The 24,698-nt window shown below is 41.6% G+C and overlaps 1 protein-coding gene and 1 non-coding gene across 7 annotated transcripts in view; one reads left to right on the top strand and one right to left on the bottom strand.

The window, feature by feature from the left end:
• Window positions 1–417: 417 nt before the first annotated feature.
• Apmap (adipocyte plasma membrane associated protein) overlaps window positions 418–24,698 on the bottom strand; it is a 47,558-nt gene continuing 23,277 nt past the window's right edge. For 5 of the 6 annotated variants that reach the window (XM_020171577.2, XM_074074211.1, XM_074074209.1 and 2 more), the window contains 8 exons: window positions 19,635–19,751; window positions 16,759–16,874; window positions 9,209–9,301; window positions 7,810–7,926; window positions 6,350–6,524; window positions 5,609–5,743; window positions 4,958–5,150; window positions 418–1,592 (listed from right to left, as the gene is read on the bottom strand). In XM_020171577.2, the coding sequence (XP_020027166.1) occupies window positions 1,383–1,592; window positions 4,958–5,150; window positions 5,609–5,743; window positions 6,350–6,524; window positions 7,810–7,926; window positions 9,209–9,301; window positions 16,759–16,874; window positions 19,635–19,751 (1,156 nt within the window). In that variant the 3' untranslated portion in view covers window positions 418–1,382. Of the gene's footprint in view, window positions 1,593–4,957; window positions 5,151–5,608; window positions 5,744–6,349; window positions 6,525–7,809; window positions 7,927–9,208; window positions 9,302–15,615; window positions 15,884–16,758; window positions 16,875–19,634; window positions 19,752–24,698 lie in introns of those variants that run through there. The other variant, XM_074074212.1, reaches the window with a different exon arrangement.
• Window positions 9,693–9,801, top strand: LOC141423664 (U6 spliceosomal RNA). Its single transcript, XR_012448495.1, has one exon. It is a non-coding gene; the product is annotated as a U6 spliceosomal RNA (small nuclear RNA).

The following is a 24,698-nucleotide window of genomic DNA, read 5'->3' as shown; positions in this document are numbered from 1 at the left end:
CCACTTACCACAGCTATCTATTCTCTTTGAATTTCTGTATCATTACCTATTTAAAATATTGTCTGTCAAGTTATTTCAAATGCTTCCAGAGACAGAATCTCGTGTGTTCTCACAAATATCCAGGAAGAAAAGGAACAAGTGCTAACCCCATGGTGTAGGATGGTAAACAGAAAAAACTTCTACTATGAACTTAGCCAAGATGAATCAATGCTGGGAGGCAGACAGCTAAGCACAGCTGAGTGCCAAGAGGTCCTGTAGCTTCCATTCTGAGCACACCAGATGGGCTGCTTGGCCCTAAAACACCTTCTCCAAAATAATCCTCTTATCAACACTGTTAAATAATTAAAGTAGAAAAATAATTAAGAAAGAGAAGAAACTCCCAGAACACACCATCAAAAAGGTTAAACAACAGAAAAGTGGATTTAACATTATTTATTATTATCAAAATTAAGACCAGCATGCAAACATACTTAAAGAAATACAGCGAGTTTGCAAGGCTTATTACATTAGCACAAGTATGACATCAACACGTGCACTACTCACATCTGTGGGTCTAGAGGTGAAGAACAAAGGCCTAAAAATGACATTTCTAAATGCTTCCCAGTGTAGGTAGTGAATCGCTCAATCATTCAATTCCAGTGAGTCAGGTATTCACAGAAAAAAAGCCCCTCCAAGTCTTCTCAAGGGCCGCTCAAATTGGCCTGCTTCTCCTAGTCACCTTCTCAGGAGTCCTGCAAACCTCTGATATGAAGAAGCACTAGGCCACAGAAGGTGGAGTGTGGGCAGATGCCCCTCTACTGTGGCAGGAAATACCCAGGGCCCAAGGATCAGTGTTTCACACAATAACTGAGAGCACAATCTAGGTCTTGGTTTGTGCAGCATCTACCAGCTGACCTCAACATACTTGTACAAGGCTCCCCAGCCCATATACACACACAAAACAAAAGATCCCATTTCAGAAGAAAGACTGAGGTTGGCAGGACAGAACCAGTAGCAACAATAAGATCCCTGGGCAGCTCATCTCCTGCTCTATCTACCAAACCCTGAGCCCTGTTAAAAGTGCATGGAGTTTATCAAGTTCCACACAATTACTGTACTTGAGAGTTTTTTTTTTTTTTCTCTTAAGAGAAAATGGCTTTACATGAATTTGTCTTCCCTGTGGCAGATATGTTATACTTCACTCTACAGGTGAAGTCAAGCCCAGGTGAGGAGTACACCTCAGAGTCTGCACATCGTTGGGGTTGCAGCAGCTATTCCCACCACACCTCTGAGGGCTGAAAGGTACACAGGACAGAGCTATGTCCACAGCTACTCCCGGACAAGATATGGTGGCCGAGTGTGGCAATTCCTAGCACGCATGGTGGGGTCAGTTGCTGAGCTGGCTAAACTGACTGGAGGCTGAGTCTGCAAATGAAGGGGGACCTGAAGGAGCCCATGTACAGATGCCCATCATGCTCGTGCACCTCACTGATGTAGGTAGCCACCAGCCCATCAGGATCATGAAGACTTCTCCGGAAGGCACCACTGTCACTAAGTTCCAGGACCAGGCTATACCGTGGCACAAACTTCATCACTGTCTCCTGACTGAACAGCTGGAAGAGAAGCACAGTGGAGAATTACCTTCTGACCAAGAGAATGCTGTGAGAAGACAGACAACATGGCCCCTCACTATCAAGGAGTGACCTGGTACCTCTGGAGACAGGAATCATGCTCTGCCACCCCCACCCCCAAGCCAATGGAGATCAGGCCAGGGAGACCAAGCCCTGCCCCTCAGAGCCTTGCAATTTGCCACATGTGTGCTACCACCAACCTCTCCCTGGTTACTGGAACAACTCCCCATTAGTCCCCCCACAGCTAACCAAGCCCTGCTACAAGCTGTTCTCTGCAGCTACAGTTATCTTCTAAGACCTTCTTTGTGCTACATCACTCCTAACCTGAACAACCCAGACAGGAAGCTGCTTGTGTGGCTGAGCAGGGCAGATATGTGCAGAGGACAGTGACTCAAACCAGGTTGTCAGGGCACACCTAGGATAATGAAGTGTCCCTGCAATGGGGTAGGGTGGCCATGCACAAGCTGTCAGAGCCATATGGAGTGAGGAAGGGACAGCTTGGTGCAGACTAACAGAGTCCTTGAAGGGAAAGGCAGGCTCTAGCAAATGGTCAGGGAAGGATTGGCCTAGAGCCCAGCAAGGGCCACATCAGAGAGGTATGCAGTGGTTACAGACTGGTTACACTTGGCAGAATTGATTAAATAGGTAAATATGTGGTTCACTGGAGTGGCTATAATCCTAGTACTTGGGAAGTGAAGGCAGGAGGATTGCAAGTTTGAGGCCAGCCTGAGCTACCATAGACCCTGTCTTTAAAAAAAAAGAGAAAGAAGAGAAGACAAATATAAGGAGAAATAGAGAAAACTAGGATAAACCTTATGGTGCTAGGCTGTATCTGCATGAACTATGGTTTTTAATTTAAACAAACATGATAAATAAATGTAGGTATAAGTGCATGTTTACATTCCCTAGCTTTGTCCATGAGGGGAACTGGGAGCAGCTCACAGACAAATACATATGTATACTTGGCACCCAGACCTCTTCCAGAAGGAACCAGTGCTCCTTGGAGAAATGGCCAATTCCAGAGCTGGGGGCAGGGAAAATACAACATGAACCTGAAATAATCTATGTGCTAGACAGTGAGGACATGGGATGTGTCCAAAGGTCAGAAGTCACAATGAAGGGGCTACCATTGCCCACAGCTGGCCAGTAAGAGCATTAAGATAAATAAAGGCAGTAATATTATAGGAAACCACAAGATGGCACTGATTAGCTGTAAATGCTCCCACAAGATACTCATTAACTACAAGTGGAAAAAGTGACTTCACAGTGGAAGCCCGGCATTCTCTGTTGAATCAGGAATCAAAGTTGCCACCACCACTAACAGGGCCACTGACATGACACACCCCCAACTCTGCACTTTCTTGCTGTTCCTGCCAGCAATGTAGAGCCTGAATCTAATCATGAGCCAACATCACAAACCCACAGGGAGAGACATTCTGCTACACAAGTGACTTGTCAGCTTCCCAAACAATCAATGTCTAAAAGTCAAAGCAAGACTGGGCAGGTGGAGTGGCTCAAGTGCCTGACTAGCAAGTGGGAGGCCCTGAATTCAAAGTCCAGTTAAAAAAGAAAAAAAAAAACTGCTCCAAACTAAAGGAGAATAAAGAGCTGTGACAAACAACATGCTTGATCCTGGGTTAATCAAGGACAACAGGGCAACTGGCAAAACCTGAAGTGGCATGTGAATTGGACAGTCCTAAGATATTCACTTGAGTTTTCTGGTTTGGGTTGGTGGTAATGAAGAAGAATGTCCTTGCTATAGGAAAAAACCACTACAGTATCTGAGAGAGATGGGGAATCAGGTCAACAATTGCCTGCAGACAGTTCAAGGAAAAAGGTTCTTCATACCCTTCTGCTCCTTTTCTGTAACTTTAATATTATTTCAAAAGTAATTTTTTAAAAATCTCCAGTGCCTTAGATTACATTTTAAATAAAATCTAACCTTTCCAAATCTAGCGACCTGTGGTCCTCTCCTCCCTCTCCCATGATCTCTCCAGGCCACAAAAGACACTACACTCTCTCCTGCCCCAGGGACCCCCAACCATCAGTGCTCTCACATCTCCAGAAAACATTCCGCCAAGTTGGGGACAGCTGGTTCCTGGCCACACTTACTACCTGAGCACTCTAATCACTCACTCCTGGTGACTCACAGATGGTGAATGCTATGTACAGGCTCTGTTGGAGGTGCTGAATAAAAACTAGTAAAAAAAAAGAAGGAAAAAAACAAACCTACTCTGATGAGGTTCATGTTCTTTAGGAAGTAGAGATACAACCCCCCGCCCCACAATAGACAACAGGTGACAATTTCACTCCTGCTGTAGAACACTGACAATTATAGAAATCGAGTACTCAGTATGCTTGGCTAAGGGGCATCACATGCATCATTATATGTTCTCAGCAGGGACAGAGGCTGACTCTGGAGCCAATAAGGCACAGGAGGACCAGACTTCTGACAGTTTTTTCCACAGAGACTGAACTTGCATCACTAAAGGCCATGGGCCAGCCTCACTAAGAATGTGCATGCAGCCCCTCAGTGGGTCTATGCATACACCAGCACTGTGGATTTTCAGTAACTGCTGCCTGCTACCTCCAGAACCCTACCTTACAAATTTTTCTATCTGTTCAAATATTCAGTATCAATTTCAAATACCTCCTCAGTTTGTTGAAAAAGGTTTCTGCATTATACAAGCAACTAAGTCAGCAAGTTACTTCTCCACAGTGTAAACGTGCTGACCTGCAATGAGGTGTTTTGTGGAAGGCACTAGGGAAATGGTAGGATGACACATGTTTAAAGGCCATGTCAAAGGGGCTGTGACTGGCCATTGGTGGGGATGGGTAGTTTTTGTTAATGCAAAAGAGTCTGATGTGTCAAGAGGCCAAAGGGCAGAATCCTATGGAGAAGGCAGAAGACAGCAGTCAGAATGGAAGTGGAGGTAAGAGGGTTTATCCATGTGGCCACAGGAAGGAAAGGAAGATGCACCGATGACTGTTTTCTCTGTGAAGAGGGCAGGGTGGAAGGCAAAGTCACAGGGTCCAGAGGAGGGCAAAGGAGGTCTAAAATAGCCATGGCAGAGAGGGAGGAATGAGACTGACAGGCAGGAAGGAGGACCCAGCAGTCACAATGGTGAGGTAACAAAAATACCCAGAAACAGAAACCACAAGGAAAAGGGAAAATAACTCAAAGGGCTTAAATTTTATATTTCAGGGTGAAGAATAAAATCTGTTTATAGGTAGTCATTATTATCATAAGTAGAACTAGAACTTTTAAGGCTATAAAAGCAAAAACAAAAATCATTAATTAGATACGTTTTTATTTTGCTTTTTGGAACTATAGTTTTTATAATTACCTTAAAAATCATTCTTTTAATATAAGGTTTCTCAGATAAGAAATCCAACATGGAAAACCCAGGGTTAGGGCGAATGGTTGACATAGCGACCCAGTAACCTCCGGAACTGCTAGGTCGGATGTTGTCAGGAAATCCAGGCATGTTCTCCACGAACATATCAGCTCCTCCCTTCATCAGGCCAGACACGTAGACTCTGAAAAATATCCAAGCAGGTAGTGAGCAGTAACACCTCCGCCCCAATTTTAGGAAAAAATCAGCCAAATTCAAAACTGGCCTTAGTCCAAATATATGTATAGAAACTACTGGAAATGTGTCCATCATAACACTGACACAGCTGTGGAGATGACACCCGAGGGCCCTGCGTGCAGCTTGACCAAAGAAACAGGTGAGATGAACCAACTCCCACCCAACAGGGAAATGAGACCCAGGCTGTACAGCTGGCATTAAATTAAGTTGCTCTCCCAGACTATGACTCTCAAGAAGGCTAAGAACTGAGGAAGGAAACCCATCCTTCAACTTTACTATCAACATTATTATACAAAGGAGAGGCACCTGCTATATACCTCAAACTCCTGTCAACCTGCTTCCATCCCATCAAAGGCCGTGGCAAGCTCTAGCAAACAACTGACAGCTGGCTAACATCACATGTACCTTCGTATCCTGGCCATGGTCATTTCTGCCACCAGGACAAAGTCTTCCTCAGGAGAAAGCTGGACCCCATTAGGGAACTGCAACTGGTCCAATAAAACTTTCACTTCCTTGGTCACAGTATCATATTCCAGCAGGCTATGGAAGGCCAAAAGTGGATGGTCATGCAGGGGAAGAGTCTATGCTTCTCTGGGGCTTGGAGCTTTCTTTGTCCCTTGTTCTGGGTTTTTGGGGTATAGGGTATAGAAGGTGATTTAGGCTCACACTGGAGTGACCAGGCCCAGGGGTTCTCTGCTTAGACCTTGTCCCGGGCTGGCCAGTGGGGGCCTTCCCCATCCATAGCAGATCCATAGTGTCCTCTTCCAGAGCCCACCCCCCACCCCCGCCCATGCTCAGTGTTCTCACCGAGCTGGGAGTGAGGTCAGCACAGGGGGGCACGTGGGGGAGAGTGGGGGGGGTGGGCAGCAGGGAGGAACACAACTGAAGTCCAGCCCTGCTGTGGGACTTTGCCAGTCTGTCTAGAACTACCCTTGTGGACGGACTGGTTTGTTTCATTTTATTTCCTCAAAGAGGAAGTGAGAGTATCCTGCTCTCGCCTGACTCCAGAAACAAGTGAGATCCTACCTATCCTAGGAGCTAAATTATGCTCAGAAATACCCAAATAGCTCCTTGAAGTAACAACTTTGCTGCAGTCACCTGCTGGGTGCCAATTAATGGAATGGAAGACTTGAAATGAACACTTGCCGCCCATCATCAGTGCCCTCCATAACCAGAAGCAGGTAATCTCGTCTTTGCCATTTGCTGCTAGAATCTGTGAAATAAATCTTCCTCCCATCACGAGTGATGGTAAGATCATTCACAAAGGACATTTTCTTTCCCTCAATGGGTGTGTCAGAGGATAGCAGTAGTTTTACTTCACCTGAAGTTAGAAAAAAGAAAGATGTACTTTCACTCTAGGAACTGGTTTCTCAATAATTTTAAAATATTAATCAGCCTAGCTGATATGAAAGAAAAAAACTAAAATGAGTTTCTATGCCATATGTCAGAAGATTTGTTCCTTCTTACAGTCAGAACAGTGTATTAGCTGTTAGGTGATAATTTTTTTTTTTTTGTTGGCGGTGGGGAGGAGGTGGGGGGGAGGCATGGGGGAGACTGGAGTTTGAACTCAGGGCTTCATGCTTGCAAAGCACATGCTCTGCCACTTGAGTTACACCTCCAGTCCATTTTGCTCTGGTTATTTTCGAGATGGGGCAGTCTCACAAACTATTTGTCTAGGATGGCCTTGAACTGTGATCCTCCTGATCTCAGCCTCCAAAGTAGCTAGAATTACAGTTGTAAGCCAATGGTACCTAGCAGGTAATGAAATTTTTTTAGACTAAATTTATCAAAGGTAGACTCCTTTCTGTAAAGATAAGAAACTCTTTCACTGAGGCCAACAGATTTTTTAAAATCTATTAAAAATGTGAAGTAAAAAGATTTAGTTCTATTTGCTTGAGAGAAATATAAAATGTTCTACTCATCTGCATTTAAGTTCAGAAGTAGCAGAGACAAGTTTTAAAAAACAGCCAGGCACACTGGGGCATGTACCTGCAATCCCAGCTACTTGAGAGGTAGAGGCAGGAGAATCACTTAAACCCAGGAATTTGATGCCAGCCTGAGCAATACAACAAGACCCTACCTCAAACATAAAACAAAATAACAAATAAGACATTTATTGAGTACTAAGCTCTTTCCACATATAATCTCATGTAGATCTTCATGGAAGCCTATGAGGCAGGTCCTACTATTACCCCTAACTTATTCTCAAGGAAACTAGGCTCAGAGAGGGCAAATAACCTAAATAGTTACATAGCCAGCAGACAGCACAGCTGGGGCTACCCAAGCAACCAGTCTGCAGTGCCTATGGTCAGGCCCCGCCAGACTCCTCCACACATAAACATCCATCAAGAAAGTATACACAGCAAATATTGTAAAATTAGTCAAGGGCAAGAAAGGGAGGACAAGGAGCTGAAGAAAGAGAAAGAAAAAACAGAATGATGTAGAGAGATATAAAGATACATATATAGTCAATGCTTTCAGTACTATTCAGTGAGTAAAAAAATTAGACTCCAAGCAGACTGTATTTAACATATACTATCGTCTTATGCACATATTGTTTAAAGAGCTGAAAAAATCATAGAAAGAAACAAATTATTGTCACATACGTTTCCTAGGATTTACTTCAAACAGTCCCTTATATGCATCGGCCACAAAAAGAGTCCCATTGGGCCCTGCCCGGATGCCTAGGGGTCTACCACAAGCAGGTTCATCGTCTCGGGTTTCTAGGAAGACAAAGGACAGGAATCAGCGGTTGTTCCAAGTGTCTTCAGTGTCTGAGTATCTCATCCATCCCTCCCTAAACAGACATCATGCAGTATAGAGCAAAAAAGACCATGGCATTAAAGCTAGAGCTGCCCTTGCAGGGCTCAGCACAGGTGCTTATTGTGGGTGTTCACTAAGGGGTGCTGACTGCAGGAACTTACTGAGTTCTCACTGAAGGTGTTCACTATGGGGTGCTTAATATGGGGTACTCACTGCAAGTACTGTAGGTGCCCACAAAGGGTGCTCGCTGCTGGGTGCTCACTGTGGGCTGCTTACTGCCAAAATGGAGTAGAAAGAGGTGGTGAAAAAACCAAATGTAGAGTATAATTCTATCACAGAAAACTGGAAGTGTGGGTGTCCATGAATAAAAAGATGCCTGAAGTTGCTAAAATGTCAATAACTGTTACACCTGAAAGGTGGTTTTGATTTTGCTTTTTCTGTATTTGTATTGTTTTGTATTGTTTCCATTTCACAATGAAAATGCAAAAGAAAAAACATTCCAGCTATTAAAAATGATAATTAGGACCGGGGATGTGGCTCAGCAGTAAAACACATGCATGACACGCACAGGACCCTGGGTTCCCTTCCCAGCACTATTAAAAATTAATTAAATTAATTAAATTTAAAATTAACATAACAACTAATAAGAAGTCTGTGAAATGCCAAATTTTTTAATAGTGATATTCTTCTACTCTAAGCCTTGTCGCTGTTGTTTTGGGTTTTGGGGATATTTTTCACAAGGTCTCACAAGTCAACCCAGGCTAGCCTCAAACTTGCAATCCTCCTGTCTCATCCTTCCAAGTACTAGGATTACAGGTATGCACCACCATGCCAGGTGGGTATTTGAACTTGGAATAACACTGCTGATATTCTTAAGAAAGTAATGCAGGAATTATATTGAAGTATCTAAGCAATGGCAAAGGCACCTACTTTTTCATAGCAGTATTCCAACAACGCTCACTAAACTTTGAGGACCACAAAAGTGACTGAGGACCTGAATGGAATGGTGAAGGGCTGTGGCCACACAACATACTGAATAGGTACCATGGCCACTGCCCAACTGGGAAGTAGGATTGCAGAGGGACTACCAGACACTGTGAGATTCAGTGACCACCTGGCAAACATGGAGCTCAGGGTCACACCACAGCAAGCTATGTCTGCCAGATGGTCGGGGGTTCTTCATCTTCAAAGGTGAAAGCAGTTCCATAACAGCACCTGCTAAATGATTTGTCACCAACTTACTGCATGGGCCTGAACCAAACCGGGCGATGGTCTCCACTTCCCCGTTTTCAAGTTTTACAAGCCGGCCATCTGCTGTACCAGTAAACATCACATCTGTTTGGAAAAAAAAGGAAAAAAGATCTTTAAGGATTTGGCTTAAGATCTATGACCATACCACCTTCTTCTACAAAAGAGGGGGCTTGGTTATGTTTTTCATTTCCACAGAGGAAATGGCAGCTCAGAGAATGAAGAAGTGATATCTGGGAAAGGGTGGGGGGAGAAAGTCAGGAACCAGTGATGGACCTGAAGCTGATTCTGGAGCAAGGGTGTAGCAGACATGAGTCAGTGATAAGAACCTTGGGGCTTTTCTCTAGTCCTAAGACTCTCAGACAGGCATAAGTTCACATTCACCTTACATCAATGTCTGCTGCTAGCACTGATTACATCCTGCTAAAGGGTTAGAGGTGCTAGGAATACTCCAGGATAAAATCAAACCCCATAAACTGTTCACTTTAGCAGCACATGTACTAAAATTAGACCAAGACATAGAAGATTAATTAGCATAGCCCTGAAGCAAGGAAGATACACAAATTCATGAATGTTCCATAATCTTTAAAATATGTACCACAAACTCTAGGGTAACCACTACAAAAAGTAAAAATAGATAGTCAGATAGATAGATAGTTATATATATATACATATGCTAAGAAACAGAATGAATAAAATTATATAAAATGCTCAGTTTGGGGGCTGAACATGTAACTCAGTGGTACAGAGCTTGCCTAACGCAGGCAATGCCCTGGACTCAATCCCCAGCACTAAAAAAACAAAAACCCTAAAATATTCAATTTAAAACTACAAAAGGAAGGGGGGGAAAGTGGAAGTCAAAAATAGAAACAAAGAACAGGGCCCACACTTGTAATTCTAGCTACTTGGGAGTCTGAGATTGGAAGGATTGCAGCTCAAGACTAGCAAGAGCACAGTATGTGAGACCCCATCTCCAAAATAACCAGGGCAAAATGAATTGCAGGTGTGGCTCAAGTGGTAGAGCACCTGCTTTGCAAATGTGAAGCCCTAAGTTCAAACCCCAGTCCCACCAAAAACAAAACAAGCAAACAAACAAAAAACCAGGAAATTGATAAAGAAAAAAATAATTAAAACCAAAAGCTAATCTTTGAAAATATCAACAAAATTGATAAATATCTAGGCAGAAAAAAAAGATTAAAGAAGATACAAATTACTAACCTTAGAAACAAAACAGGGAACATCACTAAAGATCCTATGGATACTGAAAGAATAATAAAGGAATACTCTGAACAACGCTGTGTCTACAAACTAGATTAAATGCACTCAATTTTAAAAAGACCGCACTCTGCCAAAAGTACACAAGAAGAAAAAGACAATATGAATAGCCACATATGTATTAAAAAAATTGAATCAATAAATCCTGCAAGACAGACAGCATCAGGTCCAGATGGGTTTATTGGTGAATTTTACCAAACATTTAAGAAATTATATCCAATTGTCTCCTTCAGGAGACAGAAGTAAATACTTCCTAATTCATTCTTTGAAATCTAATACTACAACCACACAAATTATTGTAAGAAAACTACAAACCGATATCTCTCAGAAACATACATGCAAAGCCCTCAACAAAATATTAGTAGATCAAATCCAACAAAGTACAAAAAGAACTATATCACACAACCAAGTAGGATTTATTCCAGCTACATAAGGCTCATTCACATTCAAAATTCAATTAATGTACTCTACCACATTAACAGATTAAAAGAAAAATCATGATTGTATCAAAAGATATAGAAAGGGTCTCTAACAAAAATGCAACAGCTGTTCATAGAGAGAAAAGTTAAGAACAGGGGAGCATTCACAACCTAATAAAGAACATCTACAAACACTTACAGTTAACATTAGCTCTGAGGACACAAAGCTGCTCTGCTTAGGAACAAGGAAAGGATATCCACTTGTTTTAACATCATATTGGAAGTCCTAACTAATGCAATAAGACAGAAAAGGAAATAAAAGTGATACAGACTGGGAGAAATAAAACTGTCTTTGCTCACAGACAACACAATCATCTATATAGAAAATCTAAAAGAATCAACAAAATAAACTCCTGAAGTAATATACAATCATAGCAAGGTTACAGGATGCAGATACAAAAGTCAATCACAGTCCTATATACCAGCAATGAACAAGTAGAATCTGAAATTAAAACATAATCCATTTATATTAGCACCCAAAAGAATGATATTAGCACAAGTTCTATGAGGAAAGCTACAAAACTGATTAATGAAATCAAATAACTAAATAAATGAGAAAATACTCTACTTTCATGGATAAGAAGACTAAATATTGTCAAGATGTCACACCTTTCCAAAATGGTCTACAAATTCAATGCAGTTCCAATCAATCCCAGCAAAGTATTTTGTTTATATCAACAAACTGATCCTAAAGTTTACATGGAAAGGCAAAAGACCCAAAAGCACCAACATAATATTAAAGAAGAATGAATTTAGAGGACTGACAATTCTCAACTTCAAGACTAAATATAAAACTACAGTAATCCAGACAATCTGTTACTAGCAAAAGAACAAACAGGCCAAAGGAACAGAATAATGAGCTCAGAAACAGACCCACATAAATAGTCAACTGGTCTTTGACACAGAAGCCAAAGCAACACACTGGAGAAAACATAGTGTTTACCATAATGGTACTAAAACTGACATGCAAAAAAAAAAAAAAAGAATCTAGATATAGACTTTATACCACTCACAAAAATTAATTCCAAGTTGATCAAAAACCTACATGTAAAATACAAAACTAACAATTCCTACAAGGAGAATACAAACCACTGAAGAAAGAGATCAAAGAAAACTACAGAAGGTGGAAAGATCTCCCATGCTCATGGACTGGCAAAACCAACATAGTAAAAATGGCTATTCTACCAATCTACATGTTCAGTGCAACTCCCATCAAAATCCCAATGACATTCATCACAGAGACTGAAAAATCTACCCTTAAAGTTCCTTTGGAAACACAAAAGACTATAAATAGCCAAGGCAATTCTGAGCAAAAAGAGCAATGCTGGAGGTATCACAATACCTGACTTCAAACTATATTACAGAGCCACAGCAATAAAAACAGCATAGTACTGGCACAAAAACAGATATGAAGACCAGTGGGACAGAATACAGAACCCGGATATGAATCCCCATGGCTACGCCCACCTTATTTTTGACAAAGTTGCCAAAAACATATGATGGAGAAAAGACAGCCTCTTCAACAAATGTTGCTGGGAAAAGTGGTTATCTGCCTGTAGAAAACTGGAACTAGATCCATGCCTGTCACCCTGTACTAGTATCAACTCAAAGTGAAGTAAGGACCTTAAAATCAGACCCAAAACCTTGCAGTTAGTACAGGAAATACTCTGGAAGCAACAGGTATAGGTAAGGACTTCCTCAATAGAACTCCAGCAGCCCAGCAACTAGGAGAAAGGATGGATAAATGGGACTACATGAAATTAAAAAGCTTCTGCACAACAAAAGAAATGGTCTCTAAATTGAAGAGACCACCCACAGAGGAGAAAATATTTGCTAGCTTATATCCAACAAAGGACTGATAACCAGAATATACAGGGAGCTCAAAAAACTAAACTCCTCCAAAATCAGTGAACCAATAAAGAAGTGGGCAACTGAACTAAATAGAACTTTTTCAAAGGAAGAAGTCCAATGGCCAAAAAACACATGAAGAAATCCTCACCATCCTTGGCCATAAAGGAAATGAAAATTAAGACCACACTAAGATTCCACCTCACTCCTGTTAGAATAGCTAGCATCAAGAACACCACCAACAACAAATGTTAGCAAGGATGCAGGGAAAAGCAACCCTCATACTCTGCTGGTGTGAATGTAAGCTAGTAAAACCACTTTGGAAAACAATATGGAGGCTTCTCAAAAAACTAAACATAGATCTGCCATATGATCCAGCAATCCCACTCCTAGGGATATACCCAAAGGAATGCAACTCGGGTTATTACAAAGGCACCTGCACACCCATGTTTATTATTAGTCACAATAGGCAAGCTATGGAAACAGCCAAAATGCCCCACTATGGAAGAATGTATTAAGAAAATGTGGTATTTATACACAATGGAATTTAGTTCAGCCACAAAGAAAAATGAAATTTTGTCATTCGCAAATGGATGGAACTGGAGAACTTAAACTTAAGTGACATTAGCTAGCTCAGAAGGCCAAAAATCACATATTCTCCCTCATATGCAGATTATAGACCTAAAACAAATGCAGTAATATTTATGACATGGGTCACACACTAAGGGGAAAATGCACACAGGAGGAAAAGAGAAAGGGAAGGAAACCTAAAACTTGAATGTGGTTGAGGACCAAATATAGTAGTCTTAAACTGGCAGACACTGCCTGGTCCCTAGAGGGGACCAGGACGTATTAAGGATGTGTGGTAGAGATGAACCAATGTGGGTTGCAATACACAAGTACATGGAAGCAATGCTAGGGATGTCTCTGTATAGCTATCTTTATCTCAAACTAGGAAAAACGCTATGTGTTTCTTATTATCGCTTATGTTTTCTCTTCAACAAAATCAGAGAACAAGAGGGCGGAACAGGTTTTGCGGGGAGGGGGAGGGTGGCCCAAACAATGTATACACATGTGAGTAAATGTAAAAAACAAAAAAAAATAAAATAAAATTCCTAGAAGGTAACACAGGAGAAAATTTAGGTGACCTTGAGCATGACAATAATGTTCATAGATACAATATCAAAGAAATGATTCATGAAGAAATAAATGACAAGCTGGACATCATTAAAATTTAAAACCCTGTGAAAGAACCTACCAAGAAACTGAGAAGGGGTACCTGCCACTGAGGGGGCGGGGAGGGACAGAAGACAAGCCACAGACTAGGAAAAGATATTTGCAAAAGATATGTGCAATAAAGGACTGTTGTACAAAATATACAAAGAACTCTTAAAAACTAAATAAAAAAATGAACAACCCAATGGGCAAAGGACATGAACAGATACCTCAAGTCTACATATGAAAAGATGCTCCATTATCATGTGTTATGAGAAAAGTGCAAATCAAAACAACCCTGAAATACTTCTGCACACCTATGAGAAAGGCCAAAACCCTAAACACTGAAAACAAATGCTGACAAGGACTAGGAGCACGAGGAACTCTCATTTTTTGCTAATGGGAATGCCAAATGATATAGCCACTTTGAAAGACAGTTTGAAGGCTTTTGTTTTGTCTTCTTTATTGTTTTTTAAAACAAAACTAAACTTTTTCTTTACCTTATAATTCACTCTTCATGCTCCTTGGTATTTACCCAAATGACTTATGTTTACACAAAAATCTCACACTGGTTATTTACAGCAACCTTATTAATAATTGTCAAAACTTGGAAAAAAATGTCCATCAGTAAGCAAAGAGATAAATAAACTATGGTACATCCAGTCACTGGAATATGATTCAGTATTTAAAAGAAATGAACTATCAAGCCATGAAAAGACATGGAGGAACTTTAAATGCACATTACTAGGTGAAACAAATCAATCTGAAAAGGCTGAATATTGTATGACTCCAACTATATGACATTCTGGAAATGGCAAAACCATGGAGATAATAAAAAATATCAGTGGTTGCTAAGGGTTAAAAGCGAAAGGAAAGCACAGGGGATTTTCAGGGTAGGTAAAATATCCTGTATGATACTGTAATGGTAGATATATGTCATTACAATTCTATCCAAGCCCAGAGAATGTATACCAAAAGTGAACCCTAATGACAAGTCAAAGTGGGTTCATCAATTGTTTAAAACAAAAAAAAAAAAAGAGTACCACTCTGGGGAGAAGGATGACAATGGGGTAGGCCGTACATATATAGCCAGAACCAATACCCATTCATAATAAAAAAAAATTTTCAGAAAAATCTCTGTACCATCTGCTCAATTTTGTTGTAACCTTAAAACTACTCTTTAAAAATAAGTCTACTTAAAAACAAATAAAATAAAGCATGTTAATTGGTGGTTACTCTCCACCAGCACCCTCCTGAGGCTATTAGCACCTGCCAGCCATCCCCAGGACAACCTTCAAATAAGACTATGGTAGCCCAGATCTCCACAGAGACATAACAAGAGAGGTCCCCAGTGGGCCTAACCAGAAATGTCACCAGTGGATAATAACCAGCTTCTCAATGTGGAGAAAGGGAAAAGGCAGAGCAAGCACTCTCTTTGAGAGGTAAGGGAAGACCACTGACTTGCACTTTAACTCCTGTAAGTTCCAGTTTTAAACTGCAACATTTGATTTTTTTCACCAAAATTCATGAAATTTACTAATATCAATGTTTTTAAGAGGAACATGAAGTTCTATCATGAAGTACCTGTTATTCTTGAAACAATTTTGACTTCACCAAATAAAAAACAAACCAACAGTTGCTGAAATGGGTCAGCCTTTGGTTCCCTGGTCAACAGCAGAGGCAGGACAAGGGAAGATGCTCAAACACCCAGGGATCAGTTGCTGATCAGTCTGAGAAACAAAACAAAAGTGCACTCTATATACATATCCCCAGCCATTGCCAGGTAAAACACTGGACTTCTGAGTGACTAATGTCACTTCAAAAGAAGCAGTTCAGAAATCCTCACACCAGTTAATTTGTCAATCTTTTCATTAACTGTGTCTTTTCAATCCTAAGCTTAATTCTCATTTTAACACACAGAAAATGCCTAGGTCCAGGTTGCTAGATATAAAAGCCTTTGAACCAGATCCAATTCTTGTTCAGTGGAAATACATTTCAAAATGAAACCTAAGCAAAGACAAAATGAGAAAAGAAACAATGTGCTGTCAAGGAACATCTGCCTAACTTTGACAAATGAATTAAATATCATTGTCTGCATTTTGCCTTTTGCCCCTTCACAAAACTTTGAGCACAGTAAAGTGCTCTGCAGAGATGAACTTGAAGCCAGGCATGGTGGCACAAGACTGAAATCCCAACTACTCAGGAGGTAGAGACAGGAAGATGGCAAGTTTGAGGCCAGCTGGAACAAAAAGATAGTGAGACTCTGTCTCAAAAGCAAAAATAAAAATAAAAGGGGTGGGAGCATAGCTCAAGTGGTAGAATGCTTGCCTCATGCATGAGGCCCTAGGTACAATCCTGGGGCAAGAGAAAGGGGGGTAGGTGGAAAAGAGATGGGGTAAAGGAGAAGGGGTGGGGAGGCAGGCAGGGAGAAAGGGAGGGAGGGAAGGAGGAAAGAGGGAGGGAAGGAAGGAAGGATGGACTTGAACTCGCCCCACAGCATAGTGGCATGGTGGCATTAAACCTGGACATGAAGACAGGCAGAAAGAGCTATTTCCCTTGGGCCACTACTATGGGATGTCCACAGCTAAAAGTATGCCCAGGGCTCCTCACTTGGCAGCAGCATGCCACTGCAGCTGCTCCCACAGAACCCATCCCCTTGAGCAACCAGGCCTGGAAGGCATCCAAGTCACACTCCACAGTTGGGGGTGGTGGGAAGATGCTACTTACCACCAATATTTGCTATGGATTCTGGCCCAGTAAGTTGATTTTCAAACAGCCTTTCTGCCTGTCGCAACTTCGTATTTGGTTGCAGAACACCAAGCAAGAAAGGGGGTTCTTTGAAGCTGTAAAATAATGCAATAATAGGGATTTGTGTATAAAAATATACATGAAGTAAAATGTTTACTCACAACCTACTACCATCATCTGTTCTTTAATAAACAAAGCACATTCCAATAACATCCTTAGTTGCCAGAAACAAAGGTTAAGGTAAAAGAAATGTTCAGGGATATTAGAGTAGGTCACAATACAAAATAAGTAAGAAAATACAAACATGGAGAGACTTGCATGGGAAAAGCAGAAATGGTGTCCCTTACACCCTAACCTCCTGCAGTAGGAAAAGCAACCTGGAATCTAAGAGAGCTGATGCTCAGAAGTGCTTAAGAGAAGTTTTGTGCAATCCAGACTGATTCTGGTACCACGGCTGGCTCACTTCTCTGTGGCAAGCATTGCTGAGTTGATACCAGCTTTCTTCATTATGCCAACTATATATGACAGCCCTATCATCCTGCTCACATTTCAGCATGCTGTCAAGTGGATCTTCAAAGACCCTGTCAACAGGATATCAAATATGATGTGTCTAGGACACCCCTCTGATCTTCCACAAAAGAAAAGGAAGGAAGCTTTGTGGCTTAGGCTTTGAGTGGTCCTGAAACCTTCCAGGTGACATTTTTCCCTAAGTAGTGACACCAAGTATATCATCTTCAAGTCTGGAAGAGCTGCCACCCATCTCCTCTCTATCCTTGCTTGTTTTGCTCTGAATGGAACTTTAAAGAAACCTTTTTAGCTATTGTCATTAGCAACTTTTGCCTCACTGCTATTCTTGGAACTCTCTGCCAGTCTTCTGCTTTTGCTCTGTGTCTTACTCCCAATTCCTGAGCACATCAGCCCCAAATCTGAGCAGATCAGAGGACCCCTGTCGGCCACTCTGGTTTAAGCCTTCTTGCCTCATGAAGCAGACCTACTCCACGGAAAGAACTAACTTTGTATGACTACATTCCTCTGTTTTTGGCAGGGCTACACACCCCTCTTCCTGCTGCATTTCATCACCACTCCTTCCACACACAAATTGGTCTTCTCTGAGATCAGTGGATTTCAGTCACTGAAGCTCCATCCTCCATCTCCATCATCACCTGCGCTGCTGCTCCCCACTTTCCAAGGCTAATCCAAATCTGTGCTTCTGATCCCCAGCTCTGGACGCTGTTCACTCTCCTGCCTTTGCCTCAGAATTATCCAGTAAGGCCCAGATCAGGTCTACTTGGGGTGGACTGAGTCATCACTCTACATGTTGACAAGGGTTAGCAAGAGAGGCACCTCTGAGAGGATTCCCTGAATGTCTTCATGCCTGGCTCAGGGAGGAAACACATGTAAGCCATCAACACACCAGGACTTAGAGCCAACACTCTGTGACTGAGTAGGTCTTCATCCATTCTCCATCTTATGGAAGTTAATTGTGCTTTTAGTGTACATCATATCTTTACTAATTCTAGTGATTATTTTGGTTTTCTTTTCTTTTTTTTTTTTCTTTTGTGGTGCTGGGGAGGTCAAACCCACAGCCTTGCAGTTACAAGTGTTCTCCCACTAAGGTACATCCCCAACCTCTCCACTAATTCTAAATCCAACAACAAGTTGACTCTTGTATGCAGATGTCAATCTAAGATCAGAATCAAGCCCCCTTTAATCTCTGTATCTACTCAGGCATACTAGATAGTGAACACATTTTTAGTGCATTGAATCCAATATAAAACCTTAATTTTTATGTATAAAACACCAACACATTATTCAACTTTGTATGTTATATTTGCTGTAGAGTTAGACATGGTTCTTGTCTGAAGTGTTCAGTCTTACATAGACTAACTCATTTACAAAAAACTTTAGGCAACTTCACCTCCATCAGTTATTTCAAGAAGAACCAGGAACTTCCTGAACCAAACTGCACAGCCCTCTTGCCACCAGCTTAGTCTCCATGTCAAAAGCCATCACACCAATAAGAACCTTGCCTTACTATAATCACAAACATGAAAATATTTCAAGGGGAAAATTTTTTTAAGTTATAATGTGGAAGGAAGGCAGAGAGGGGGAAGAGAGATTAATGAGTGCTACAGTGAAACAAAGGAAAAACAGAGTTGGGGAATGTTACCTGGAGACCAGAGAAGGGTTACCTTGCCCCAGAGGTTAGGGCAGCCAATGAAATAACATGTGATTATGTATGGGACAAGCTGTACCCCGCCCACCCATTTCTGTAACCTGCTCTAAATGGTATATAAGGAAATCCCCCTTTGTTCTCAGGGCTCAGCCTTTGGACTAGAGTCTGCTGAGTTGCTGCCAGCTTGCTTAATAAACTTGCTTCCCGAAAGCTTTGGTGCCCTCTCAGTCACCGTTGAGCCTTTCTGCAACAATAATGGACTATATTCCTCATAGATCTTTACTGGTGAAAGATAACTTAGCAAAAACAGAACCCTAATTACAGGTTTTCTTAAAAATCAATTACTTACAAAATTTAAACAAGGTAGCCTTAACTTTACTTGCATGTGCTTTTGGCACTTCAACTTCTAACTCCTAAGCTTCTCTTATTTTGATTTTTGTACTTGTTTTGTAGTTTTTGAAACAAGGACAGAGACAATTCCACACATGTATTCTAAGTAATATCTAATTCAACATGAAAACTCAAGTATTTTAGTACCTTTCTTTAGAAATGACAGAGCTCTATTTCTCATAACTTACCTTCATTCCAGACTGATTTAATTGTCCTCCTTTTCCTAGAAATTACATCAGCCTGATACATTTCATTAAGCAATCCCTTCAGAGGACTGTGGGTGGCTCACCTGAGAGGCTGGGGATCTATAGGAGACTCCAGCAGCATCGTGGCTCCAAGCAGGGGAACAGTGAGGGAAACAGCCAGCATCAAGAAGGTCATTCGGAAAACTCTGCCACTAAAGGAGCTGCCAGAGATAACACATACAAAGGCAATCAGCAGAGCCTCACAGTGACAACCTCAGCTGGTCTCAGGCCCTTTCCCCAGAGGCAGGGCCACACCCCCAGTTTCCCCACTGCAAGGCTGTCGACCTTTGTGGCTTGTGATTAAACTTTAGCACTATTTGCCGGAATTCACAAACATGACTTGTTTTATTTTTTAAGTCTTCCAGCTATGTGAGATACGATCAGTTATTTTCCATATCTTAAACCTTCTAGCAGAGTTCATCAAGAATTGATGAATGCACAAAGTAAAGGGAGAAAAGAATTCCAACAATGTGAGGAATACACACTGACCATTTGAGACTGACACTTCTCAAAAGCCACGAGTTCCTGCTGCGTGGATTCAAAGCAGTGACACTTGGTACTGTGTCTTAAGATAAAAGAGACAGGGCTGGGGTGACTCAGAGGTTCAGCACCTGCCTAGCATGGGAAAGGCATGGGGTTCTACCCCCAGCACCACAAAAGAAAGAGACAGAGAAAAAGAGAGAGAGAGACAAAGACAGAGAGAGAGAAATTTCATGAAGCAAAAGAAGGCAAACTCCTTGACCCTCTAACTCCCCAATCACTTTGCAGATCTCACCTCTAGGAATCAAAAGGAAACCTCAGCTCTTCCACTTGGTGGAGCAAGTATGACATATACTCACGGGTCACAAAGATTCTACAAAATTAAAACTCCAGCTTATCACTTTGAAGCCTTGGGAAGATCTGAAAGCAGCCTTGGGAGTCTTGGGTAAAGTTTTCAAATGACCAGTTGTGAATAAAATGTGTCTCAACCAATCCTCACATACATTATTTCTCATCTGGTAAACAACTGATAACATTTAGCCCCTTGCTACTAAATAAACCTCACAGAATCATTATCTGTTTATATAAAGTGTATTTGAATTCACTAAACACTTGATATTAAGATTAACTCAAAGCAAATAAAATCTCCAGCTTCTAAGGTATAATGTGATTTTTTTTTTCCTAGAATCTTTTTGTTATTGTTGTTCATTGTTTTGGTTATTTTGACACTGAGTCTCAATACATAGCCCAGGCTGGCCTTGAAGTCTGGATCCTCCTGCCTCAGCTTCCTGAGTGCTGGGATTACAGGTGTGCACTACCATACCTGGCTAGAGACTAGAGAATGTTTTTTGCTATCAAAAAAATTTTTTAATGTTGACTTAAAAAAAGTCAAAATTCACAATTAACAGAAAAGTCTTGATTTGAGGGTAGTGTTTTGGTATTTTTTTTCTTGGTACTGGGGTTAGAACTCAAGGATTTGTACGTGCCAGGCAGGCACATTACTGTCTGCACCTTGTCTGGTTATTTGCTCTTTTTGCTCTGGTTATTTTTGAGATAGTGTTTTGTCCATGCCTTCCTGGACTGTGAGCCTCCTATTTTATACTTCCTGCCATAGCTGTGAGGACAAGTATGTGCCACCATGCCCACATACTGGTTGAGATGGGATCTTTAGAACTTTTTGCCTGGGCTGGCCTGAAACCTCAATTCTCCTTATCTCAGTCTCCCAAATAGCTCAGTGTTTTGATTTTTGACAGAAGGACAGGATTCTGCCATGTTAAGTCTGCTCCAAGTAAAGGGTAGAAATGGAGACCTGTGCCAGTCCTGAATTTCCCAACAACCAGCCAAGCAACTATAGGCCAGTTTCTTCACTCCAAAAGACCACAAATTCCCAGTGAATGGGGTGGTGGGAGGGGAATCTCAATGTCCTGCCCAGTTTTGAACAGGCATGACTACAATAAATGAATAAAGCAGAAAATGAAATTGGTTCTTCTATTTCCATTAGGGTAGGGAAAAAGGAAAAAGACAAAGGGAAAGAAAGACAAAGGGCAAGGACAGAGAGTAGCTTCATAAAAATGCCCCTTGCAAACACATTGGACAGCACAATTTAAGAGCACTTGGGTTCTGGCAGCACCACGAGTGGACAGGAATCAGATTCTTCCCTGGAGCCTCTAGAAAAGAACATAGCCATGTCAATACCTTGACTTAAGCACAGTGAGACCTGTCCAGGACTTCTGACTTACAGAACTGTTAGATAATAAAGTTGTGTTATTTATGCTACTAAGTATGTGGCAATTTGTTATGGCAGCTATAGAAAATGAATATAGTTTTTTTTCTGCGATAGGATCTTACTATGTAGCCCAGGCTGGCCTCAAACTCATGATCCTCCTGCTGAGGCTCCCAAATGCTGAGATTACAGGCCTGAGCTCCCATGCCCAGCTTCATGAATATGGTTTTTTGAATAAATTAATTTCTAGCACTGGAAGTAAGATGCTGCTGCACCAAATACCTAAAAAATGTAGAAATAGCTTCTGAATTGGGCTGCTGGTGAAGGATGGAAAAATTTTGAACAGGACAGAAAAGGCTTCTGTTTCCTTGAGAAGATTGTTAATAGAAATATGAATGTCATAGATTCTGCTATAGAGGTCTCAGAAAGAAGTACGGAAATGGTAGAAAAGATATACATCATAAGGATCTGAATTCAATCCCCACTACCAACAAAAAAAAGATACATGTCATCTTAGAGAATGCCTAACTCATTATGGACACACTTAGCAAAAATGTAGACATAAAAGGCACTGCTGGTAAAGGTTTAGAAAGAAGTCAGAGACATGTTAATGGTAACATATAGGAAAAGGAGAAAAGCATAAAAAACACACAGGAAGCAAATCCTTATAATATGGCTGAATCATGTCCTACATGAAAACCAAACTTATAAAGATGGTGAGGAGATTTCTAAGCAGAATGTTGAAGGTATAGCCTGGTTTCTTCCTGTTGCTAACTCTTCCATAGCAGGTCAGGCATAGGGACAGTGCTAACTGAAGCAGAACAGATGAGAACACAGAGAAATTACATTATTTTATTAATACATTACACTATTTTAATAAATGTGTTCATTATTTTAATAAATTATTTAAACATTAAAAGTGTCAGACTCAGACATTGGAATGAAGAAGTAAAAACTAAAAAGCCAGGGCAGCTAACCACCCCCACCCATCTCTGTTTAGATGCTAAGTAACAAAGGAGACTCAAAAGAGCATCTGCTTTCTCCTTCGAGATGTTAACAAGTTTCAGGGCTCCTTAAATGGGGAGAGGGAAAGGCATGTCTGGCAAACTCACCTACTGTCCCTGTGTTTTGGGTAGGCCTAGATAATCTCACCATGTTTAAAAATAATACACAGTACCCCTACTGACACTCAGAACCACTATCTAATGCTTAGAGTTGATAGACTTGACAGGATGATGTGTGTTTCCCCAACTCAACATAAAGAACCTTGAAAGGGCCACCATTTTTCAGCTTGTCTCCACCCCCACTCCCGCACTTCTAGCAAGAGGTACTTTTTTTCCCCTCTTTAAATTTTTCCCTACTTTATCCTGTTAAACTAAAATAAATCCTTGCTAAAACTTCCACCTTGTGAAACTCCCTTTTTGTGAGCACCTTGAAATTCTTTTCACATGTGAATCTCTAGACCTGTGATTCTGCATGGAAACTGAGAAGTTGTGGGCGAGCCAGGGAGGGGCTCACTCTCACAAGGTATGAAAACCATTTAGCTTTGGAACTTTCTCTAAATCTGTCTCTTAGCTATGGAGGAGTTTTCTTTCACCTCTCCTACTCCATAGCCTGCCCATCTCCTCTCCTAGACTGGCTACCTGAGTAAGAGGCAAAGATGAACTAGGAGAAAGGGAAAGAGGTCCTATTCCAGTTATTTTGTGGCTCCAGCCAGTTCTCTCAGCCTCCAAAGTGACTCACAAGGTCCCAGGATTGAAAACATAAAATCAATTTGGTTGCTAAATGGCATGTAGCTGATGATTGGAGCTGCTTCTCTGTCCCAGTCTCCTAGGTTTTTTCCACCTAATGCTAAGCCTCTACTCTACATCTGCCTAAATTCCCTATCAACAGTTTTTTCCTTTAAGTCTTGCTTTCGAGATGGGCCATTATCCTGCCACAGACAAGAGGAGTGAACAGGTCATGTTCAGGTCACAGCAGGAGCCAACACTGGGCCACCCCATCCCCTTTTCTGGCCAAGGCACCACTCAGTCAGAGGTTATGAACCCATGCCCTCCCTCTTCCCACTCGTTCATTTAGTTCACATGAGTCACCCATGACCTCAAGAGCCCCTCAAAGGACTGTAGCACACGTGTCTGATAGAACAATAATGTCGCCATTTGTAAATCAGCTGTCATTTTATCTTCAGACCTCACTTGAGAAACTCCCAAGGACAGCCCTTAAACAGAAATTCCCGCTCTAAGACAATCTCCACGCCTACCAGAGACTATCACGCATGCACGGAGTCCTTCTTGCACAAAGAGCCGTGATCTCTTTCTCTTTCCTCAAAATCCTAGCGCTAGGTCTCGGCTCACTCCCGTCCCTGGGAACCGGGTTTCCTAGGACTGTGGGTCCCTGTGGTGAAGACATTCCCCCCGGGTGTCCCACATCTATTCTCTCCTGAGGAACTGATATTTCAGGGACACCCACCATATCTCTCCTCAGTTCAGGCCTCACCATGGAGATTGGACCATCCCAAATTCCTTCAGACTCCCCACTGGGATGTCTCCTGGCCAAGAATGGGCCCCTCTCCTAATGCCTGATCTTAAGCCATGAAAACTTATTTTTCTCTGTAATCAGGCATGGCCCCAATACCCATTAGACAATGTCTCCAAATGGCCACTGAATGGCACTTTCAATCCCAATATTTTAAGGGACTTATACAATTTCTGTGAGCGTGCTGGTAAAAGGAAGGAAATACCCTACGCCCAATCCTTTTCTTATCTCCACATCAAACCCTCCCTCTGTACTTCCTGTCCCCCTGCACAGGTTCTATTAGCCTCTAAACCAGCTTCTAAATGAACCAAATTCTCTCCCGAACCACCTCCTTCCCCATGTAAGCAGACTTCTTGTGCTGCTCACGCTG

The sequence above is a fragment of the Castor canadensis genome, chromosome 5 (assembly GCF_047511655.1).
Source record: "Castor canadensis chromosome 5, mCasCan1.hap1v2, whole genome shotgun sequence".
Lineage (NCBI taxonomy): Eukaryota > Metazoa > Chordata > Mammalia > Rodentia > Castoridae > Castor > Castor canadensis.
The sequence above is the reverse complement of the archived record's forward strand: the minus strand, read 5'-3'. Positions and strand labels throughout refer to the sequence as shown.